The sequence below is a fragment of the Octopus bimaculoides genome, chromosome 21 (genome assembly GCF_001194135.2).
Source record: "Octopus bimaculoides isolate UCB-OBI-ISO-001 chromosome 21, ASM119413v2, whole genome shotgun sequence".
NCBI lineage: Eukaryota > Metazoa > Mollusca > Cephalopoda > Octopoda > Octopodidae > Octopus > Octopus bimaculoides.
The window spans coordinates 39,788,016-39,797,939 of record NC_069001.1 but is presented as its reverse complement, the minus strand read 5'-3'; the positions used below and the strand labels follow the sequence as shown (position 1 = coordinate 39,797,939).

Here is a 9,924-nt window from a genome sequence, read left to right as displayed (position 1 = left end):
ATATATATATATATATATATATATATATACAAGTTACATATACAGTGATAGATAAATAGAGAGAGAGAGAGAGAGAGAGAGAGAAAGAGAGAGAGTTATATGAATATATTTAAAGAAAGAAAAAAAGTCTCTGAAAGACATATTTTGAAAATGATTCAAAGTGATACTCCAGCAGGGCGTGAGTCATGATGGCTAAAACAAACTAAAGAATAAACAAAAAAAGTATAAACAGCATGGTAATATATACATCAAAATTTGGTGTAGAATTAATTATAACAATTGTTTGTAATTTACAAGCAATCAATTTTTAAAATCAAAAGCTGACTTACCAGATAATTTGTGTACGTGTGTGTACGTATATAAATGTATAAATGTATATTTGTATATATATATGAACCCATTCATACATAGAAACTTAAATGTAAGTGAATAGTTGAAGAGAAGAGGGGGGAAGGTGAAGGGAACAAAAAACAAAAGTTTAAAATGAAGTTGGATGTAATTAGGGAAATTTTCACTCGAGAGGATTTGGAGTTAAAACTTGAAGCAAGAGTCTTAAAGAATGTTACACTGATCTATCACATGATATAGAGACACTCCACATGTTATATAGACACTTTACATTATATACAGATACTTTACATGATATATAAGCATACCACATGGTATATAGACACTCTGCATGGTATATAGACACTTGACGTGGTTTATAGACACTCCACATAATATAGAGACACACCAAATGGTATATAGGCACACATGATATTCAGATATACCACAGGATTTACAAAACTATAGTAAGAGATAATATATGAAACACAAACTCAACGAATGTGATAAATGCCCACCACGTGAGATATAAGTATATCATATGCCAAATAGATACGGCTCACATATAATATGAACCATAAATACAACCATGTGAAACAAATATATTTATCACACATATTTATCACACAAAACCTATATTTATCATATAAAATATATTTATCACTGAGAAAATATCACAGCCTGGGAAGTGGAAGTGATTATGAGGGAAAAACAAAAATGAAAAAAAATCTCAAAATTTTAGTTATATAACTTTGGTATCATGCTATAAAATAGTGAATGTGTTAGTCTCTTATAATTCTATTCCCAACAAAGATGCTTTATAGGAAAATTCCATCAAATTCCATGTGTGATATAGGAGCAGAGCTTATATTTGGTTTCTGTCACTTGAAACATTTGAGAGGTAAGTCTCCTTCTGGATACATTAGCCTAACCTTGAGGTGGTGAACTCGCATCCTTTTGGAAGAAGTATGGATTTTACATGAGAAAATACATTTCAGCTGATTACATAATATTATATTAATTGCAATGTTGTTAAATTGTCCCCTAAATATCTATAAAAATTAGACACTGAAGACTTCTTTTATATGGCTAACAACAGATGGATATCTAGAAGACCACCTGAACACATAGATGGCTATGTTGTTCTATATACAAACGCCCCAGAGAAAAAGGTTTCCACTAAGATTATTAAAAGGTCAGTTTATGTTTACTTTTTTTAATTATTATAATAAATGAGAAATTTATAATTACATTTTCACAATAAATGTAATTACTTTTTCTATAATTTTAAAATAGAATTTTTAAAGATTTCTATTGTGGCTTTCAAGTAAGTTCCCTGTTTTCCTCAGTGACAGGGACTTTTCTGGCAAACCAACTAAACCTTTGTCAGTTCTATGGTAGAGTGCTTCCCACCTCACAGCACCAAGTAAAAGTATTGAGGGTTAAGTGGTGATTGTGAGACCTTCCTGATGACAAACAATAAAATGTCAACATTTCTAGTAAGATGAATCAGACTCGGAAGAGCAACAAAGAATTTCAAGTGGTGCTCAGTAGTAGGTTTTTTTACCTGCTGATTTCATATTCCATGTTACTTTTCTATCCCCACCACCAACAGTAAGGTTGATGAAATAAAACATAAAATAGAATATTTTCAAACTAATTAAAAATCAAACCCTATGTTTCACAAGAAATATGACCTGGAAATTTAATTTAATTTCACTTTTGAACATCATTTACTTAGATATAATTGAACTTAAGTAAATTATTAATTATAATCTGTTCAGTAACTATAATTGTCATTCATTACTCCAGCTGTCATGCAGTAAACTTTTTCTCTGCTTCAGAATGAGGACAAATCCAAGAACAACAGATTTCACAGTTAACAGAAACAATAGCCAGAGCTTTCATTAAATTAACTACCTTTGTCTAACATGTCTGTGGCTTAATGCAGAGCTGGCCTGGGGATTTTCAACAACGCTGTTCCCAGGTACTAATGACAAACAATGTAACCTATAATAGACAACAATCTCTAGGAAATGTCTGTGTATCAAACGTACTATATGTATTATACACAACTGTTATGTGTATATAAACCTAGCAACATTGACAAACTATACATTTATGTCACTGAATGTTATTGAATTTAAAAGGAAAGAATGTGACCAGTGGAGTTTACTTGGAATATGAAGAAACATTTAAAAAATTTCTATCATGGTTTTAATATTTATGTATTCAACATTTGAAATATCTGTTTTTGTGTTACAAGCCTTACAAAAATAATAAAGATCAAAATCATATGAATATGTATTTATGCTTCAATGAGTTTGTGAGTTTACATGAAATATTTCAATAACTGTGTAAGTATACATGTGTGTGTTTGTGTGTATGTATGTATATATATATATACACACACAAATAAAAATGAAATTGTGTAAATTATAGATATATATATAACTAAAAGCTAAAGGTAATGAAAACAAATCAAATTTCATATTAAGCAGAAGAGTGTAAGCTATATTTGATGTGAATAAATGAATTGCTGTTTAACTTTAGAATAATGTATAGCATACTTAAATTTGTTTTAATAAAAGATCAATATGTATGAGTACATTGGTGAGTAATTTAGCTGGTATTGACCCACATGTTATGAGTTCAAATCCTTGCATTATCAAAGATATTGCTCTTTAGAAAAAATATTGCCATCACAAGTAAGTGTATTGCTGTTAGCAAGGTTAACCACTTCTAAAATTTCATCTACATTGATTTCCGATTCATCAATCTTGATATTATGTAAAAAAGAAATGGCTTAACATTTTAAACATTTTCACATGAATTAGTTGGCTCTGTAACTCAATCCTTTGGCATTCTTTGAACTGAGCTAAATATTTCATCAAAGGTTTTCTGATATCAACAATTTTATCACAGGTTTCCTTTATTCTTCATATATCAAGAGTAGCTAAAATCATAAGCAGCTCAAAACCTATTTGTATAGAGTTGTACTTCAGCAATTCACAATTGCAACAGAAACAATCACCATAATAAAAAATATCCCTCCTCCCTCTCTCTCTCCTAGAATGACTCAGTCCTTCAAACTGTATGTTTACAGTCTTTTAAAACTGAAAGAATGTCTTGAATAAGTATTCTATACTGTAAACTTAGAGAAGAAAGAAATGTCAACATTAAAAGTGAGAACCTCAAGTCTCACCTGATATTTCCAAGACGGTTTTCAGTTTCCATCTTTACTTCCTGATATAATGTGCTGTTTTAGAATCATAAACTATAAAACTCTCAAATCAAGACAAACACATCAATTAATGCCAAATCTTATGGCTGTTAATTAAGGTAGGATCCTATATGTGTTAATTAAAGTTGGATTCTGAGTTTTTTAAATCAAAGTAGAATCCTACTGTTTTTCTACCTAATTATAACACTTCAATTAACATGGAAACAAATTGCATAAAATTACATACAAACATTTATATACACATACACACAAAAATATATATACATTAATATTAAATGTACACACAAACAGCTACACATATGTATTCCAATATATATGTACAAACATACATACTTTATAGGGATAAATATCTTACAGGCTGCAAGTTTGTTTCATTGAACAACCATATAAATTGTGAAATGAATTTGCAGCCCAAAGATATATATATATATATATATATATATATATATATATAAATACTATACACACTCATTTATTTAAGTATATGCATGTATGAGTTTTCTTTGAGTTTTATGTAGGTTCTCCTGGAGAGAGTTCAAGCTTGTATCTAACAAAGCTAGAAGACTTTTTGAGTTATGAGAGATCCTAGTGTTTATAAATATGTGTTGCTTGAATTGTTGATGCATACATCCAAGTGTGTATATCTATTCACATTTTTGGAATGTTTTACAAATCTTCACTGTGCCACAATAGATTGGATTTGGGGAATCTGCATCAGTTTCTTGTGTGTGTGTGTGTGTGTGTGTGTGTGTGTGTGCAAATAAAACAAACTAATACATTTACGTATTAAAATTGCTGATATTAATACAAATGATATTAGACATTATAAGAACCAATTTTGAGAGAGGAAAGTGCAGTAGGATTGAACCACAAATCTCTAGCATTCTGGGTCACTGATGGGATTTCAACTACAAATCTATAACTTACTGCATGAGTTACAGATTTGGTGTCCAAATCTTTTGCTATACAATAATGTGCAAGTTTTTACTGTTTCTCGGAAATATTAGTCTGTGAGTTGAGGAGTGTTTGGAAACATTAATGTTTAGGATGTAGACTTTGGAAAGTTCTATGGCTAGGCATGAAGACTTTGGAAAGTCCTGTCATCATGGATGGGATTTGAACTCAGAACACAAAGGATAATATTAAAGAACATTCTTATTGAAATGTCACGGACAATAATCTAAATGAAATTCTGAAATTCCTTGAAGAAATTGTGTCACATCCATACCTGCTGAAAGCGAAACTGTTGTCCATTTAATCTAAGGCAAGGAGAATGAACTGGAATCTTATGATACTTGGTGCAGGGTTCAAACTCCTGAGTCTCGATCTAATTAAGGAACACAAGAAGTACAAACGACATCCATACAATACAGTTAGAAAGTTTGCCTCCAATTAAGAAATGGAAAAAGTAATCATAGTTTTGGCGTTAACAATGTTAGAGTTACAAATTGAGAGGATTATCAAGATGATGAGTAAAACCATAATAATGTTGGATTTTCATATTAACAAGAAAAATAGATATCAGAAGACCTGAAATGAAGGGGACAAAAATAAGAAAATTAGACTGACCCTTATACATGACCTGTACTTATAGTATCTACTGTAGATGTATAAAAGGTAAAGGTGACCTTGGTGAGAAATGAACATAAAGCCTCTAGGTAGGCAACTGAATACCACAAGGCATTTCATCCATCACTCTTCTGCCAATCCACCATCAAGATTGATATATTCATTTCTCACTTAGGCATAAAGACACAGGTTTGAAGAAGGCTAGGTTGATCCCCCACTATATAACTGGTAGTTTGTTTCATCAAGCTTGGATGGATAAAGGACAAAATTAACTTGATGATGTTTGAACTTAGAAACTAAATAATTACAGCAAAACATTCTGTCCATCATTCTATTAATTCTGCCAATTTACTAATAAGATTAATTAATATCAAAAGTAATTCTTTGAAAACATGTTACATAAATAAATCTTATTCTTCATATTGTTTTATATATATATATATATATATATATATATATATGATATAAACTAGTATAAACAGTGGAATTAGAGTTTCCTTTGAATGAAATTTTTCCTAAATATTTCAATTAAAGGAAAAATGATCAAAGTGAAAACTTTGAGAATGTTTATAAAGATCAAATAGTTATAAATTGTAAAGTAATTACTAGCCTAGTTTATAAAATGAGACAAATTTTAATTAATTAAATTGTTAATGAAGAGAAAAATCATTATGTTGATGATTAATTTTGATGAAGAAAGAAATGATTGCAGTAGGAAGGAAGTCTGATTTTTGGCAGTTTGTTGTTAACAGAGGACATGTTTCAATTTTATTAAATCTCATCAGCCTACTCTAACAGGTACTGAAAAATACTTGAGGACACCAGCTACACAGAAAACATTAGTATAGTACATGCTGAAATACTTAATAGAATGAGCCAAAGATTATTAAGTAATTACAAAGCTAAATTCTAAAAATTTTCTTTGTTCTTTAATTATTCATATCTAATAAATTGCAAGAAATTTTCTCACCAATTTATTGGTTATATGTTAAACACATTGTCTTGTAGATTAATTAATGAAAAATCTTTATTCTGAGGTATCTTTTTAAGTCAATAACATTTGAACTATGAGCAAAATCCTTTTTTTAAATTCTAAAATTATTTGGAAAATGTTTAAAGGTTATGTCTTGATTATTTTAAAATGATTCATTATGGAAAACAGGCTAGATTCTAACTATTTATATAATTAACAAAATAGTAATTATGATAGAAATAATAAAATGTGCATTCATTATGTACAAAATTAATTAGTTAAATTAATATGGGAAAAGACTGGCATTACACTATAGAGGAATAAAATAGCAACAAGTTTATTATGAAGTGAAATTTACACGAATCTAAGTTCATTATAAACAAAATATATTTCAACAGAAAATGATGTAATTAAAAAAAATGGATATTAATAAAGCTGAAATTAGAAGAGATAATTAGTTGGTATAAAAATAATTTTTAAAATCATTTCTAATTTATTTTCATTTGCATAGATTTTAGATGAAGATGGGCAAAATATTTTTCACTCTAATTCTATTGTTTATTTTTGTCATTTTACATAATCTAAATGAGTTCTTGGATTGAATCCTTTTTTAATTTTACAATTAATCTAAGATCTAAATAATTGATACATAAAATGACAGTCTATCTCAATTTTAATTGAACAAATTATCAAGGAATATTATTTAAAAAATCATTATTACTATTATTATTACTCCAATGATTGAAAACTTTACAAACTAAATATTTAGAGTGAGAGAGTTTTAATGTATTTTGCGGTAAAGTGGAATAATAAAATTATATAACTTGAATTTAAAACAAATGCAATTTTCTAACATACCTAAAACAATTAAATACCCCACCTGTTATTTATTTTGTATATTAAATTAGTAAAAGAATTACAGGTTGTTAATTAGAGGTTTCCAATGGATTCAATCATTCGTTCACTGTATTTTTAGAGGCAGTAGTAAATGAGAATGTACATAAGTTGGTGTAGAATAAATATTGGAAAGGACTTCATCCAAACAGCACTAGCTTTTGCCAATGTTTACATCAATGACTGACACACAACTTGTGCCTAGTTGCCATCAACCAAATTTCACTCACAATCTTTGGTTGACCTGGGGCCACTGTAAAGTGGAATTGAACCCAGATGTATGTAATTGTGAACTACATAGTCACTAACCCATATCTGTATGCAATAATGTCTTTTAGAATAATATAATACAGAATCTGTGGACTCAGTTTGAATAAAAGTTGACTTCTGTTAGTCTACCTGAGATTTTTCCTTTACCCAACCAGGATGTAAATTCACTGGAATTTAGTAACCATGGTAGAAAATCCAATAAGATCAGAATTATCTCCATTGGAAGATAAAGGCAGAATTAGAGATGGGGAGGGAACACTGCCAATTAAGTTGTTTATTTTCTTAAACCCATTCAAATTCTAGATTATTTTTCAACATTACAGAAACATCTAGAGATTGTATTTCAATAGAAATATGGTCAGTCAAGTGTTAATTAAGCATTAAGCCCAGAAATAATGGTGCAGTGAGGAACCACCATAGTTAATGATTATTATCATTTGAAATGAACTGGTAAGTATAGGAGACAATCCAAACATGTTTCAATGTTATTGGAACTCCTTAGGAAAACATAGACTTTGCCAGGCATGCCAAAGTAGTGATGACAGAATCACTAAGACAATATAAACTTTGAAAGTAGAAAATATTCAATGAACAAATTGTTTAGATGCTGACTCCATGTCATAAATAAAAGTTAATGTTTAGTGTATTATCTACTGAAATAAGTACAATAGTTATGAAAATTAATTTGATAAAGAACATTATATCACAATTCCAAATAAGGCATAATTTCTTCTCTCTCTTATATTAAAACAGATTACTTTATATTTGCTATTTTAAATTCTCTGAAGCAAAAGAATTTTAACAACAAATAAAATATTCTAAGTGTAAATATATATAAACATTTTGATATTTATTGCATTATGTTAAATTCTTACTTTTTTATCATTTATTAATAAGTTATTTAAATTATTAAAAATACTTTAAATTATTCTTAAAACACAAAAAGTTATCTTAATTTAAATAAAATTGCTCAGTGTAAAGAAAAAATGGCTCAAAAGGTGTAATTAGAAATTCAGATGACCAAGAGCTTACCTCCACTATACTGGGCTTGCCGTTGAAAATGAAAAACAACAATAAGTAGTAGCAGTAGTAGTAATAACAGTTTCTAATTTTAGGCACAGGACCAACAATTCTGGAGTTAGGGGTTACTCAAATCGATTCTAGAATTTGATTTGTACTTCCCTTTATTCTCGAATGGATGAAAGGCAAAACTGACATTGGCAGAATTTGAACTCAAAATGTAAAGAGTCGAAAGAAATATAATAAGGCATTTCTGTTAATCTGCAAGGATAATTAATTATCAATTATCATTGCAGAATAATAATAATAATGATAATAATAATAATAATAATAATAATAATAAAGTCAAAATTTATAATACTTATTCTTAGACACGTAATCTAAAGATCAGAAAAAATTTCTCAGTGATTAAATTGATCTACAAATATATTTAGAATGTAAAGTAGACAAATCCTATGTGAAACTAAGGGAAAAATGCCGAATTAAAATAAAAAATTAAGAAGCAATTCTTTTTAATATATGAAATTCTTAATATTACAAAATTGAAGCTTGAAGTTCAAAAATAAGGATGACTGCAGCTTAACTAGTAGAATTATTTTTGCTATGACTGAAGATCTAAATTGTTTGGAACATGTTCCATTTGGCCTTGTATTTAAGAAAGAAATGTTTAATTAAAGGTTTTAGAAGTTTATTATATAATTTGGAGAAGAAATAAAGTGAAGAATTTATAATTTATTTCAGAAACACAAGAAATCTCAATGGGAAGAATGTAAAAGCAGAAAGTGTCGCAGAAAATTCTTTGAAAAGAAAAGTGCATTTAGAATAAAATCTTAAGTGTGTGTTTAGCTAAAAATGCCAGAATGAAATTTTTGTGTGAAGAGTTTAGCATGCTAAATCCTTATGTTTTACTGCATTAACATGCTTTTAATGCATAAAAAGTTTGTTAAAAAATGTGTAAAGGCCAATGGAAAATTTGTGTTGTAAGGCAAATTTCAGTGACGTTTATGAGACATGTTATTGGACATAAAGAATCTGTGGCTTATGAAGAATTTGAAATATCCCTAGAAGACATAAGAAAGAAGAAATCAGATCATTTTAGAATCAACAGCAGTTTTGATGTATATATGAGAGACAAATAGAATGGATAATTAAAAAGCGAAGATTAAATAAAATCAATGGAAATTTGTGTCAAGTGCTTTCAGAGTCATGCTTCTTAATTTTCTGCAAAGATGGAATTGATAGGCATGTGTGTGCCTACAAACAAGTGGTTAAACGTGTGTGCATTTATATATTTCTCTCTATATGCATTTATGTGTGAGTGTGTGTTCATATATATGTATATATATATATACACACACACACACACACACACACACACACACACACACTCACACACATACTCACACACACACACACATTCAGATATAAGGATGTGATTTGATTTTATTACAAAAATATCTTATACTATAGACAAGTAGATGAACGTGTGTATATATTTGTGTGTGTGTGTACAAATGTCTATGTGTGTGTATGCATATATATGTATATATATATATATATATATATATATATATATATATATATATGAACCCAGCCAGCTACACATGCGTGTAAATATATGTGGAGT

The 9,924-nt window shown here is 28.7% G+C and overlaps 1 protein-coding gene across 1 annotated transcript in view; it reads right to left on the bottom strand.

Annotated features, from left to right (window-relative positions):
• Positions 1-9,924, bottom strand: part of LOC106879088 (voltage-dependent calcium channel type A subunit alpha-1) — a 464,783-nt gene that overhangs the window by 49,214 nt on the left and 405,645 nt on the right. The window contains exons 47-48 of the mRNA XM_052975441.1: positions 4,792-4,898; positions 3,156-3,264 (exon numbers count right to left, since the gene is read on the bottom strand). Coding sequence (XP_052831401.1) covers positions 3,156-3,264; positions 4,792-4,898 — 216 coding nt within the window. The remainder of the gene's footprint in view (positions 1-3,155; positions 3,265-4,791; positions 4,899-9,924) is intronic.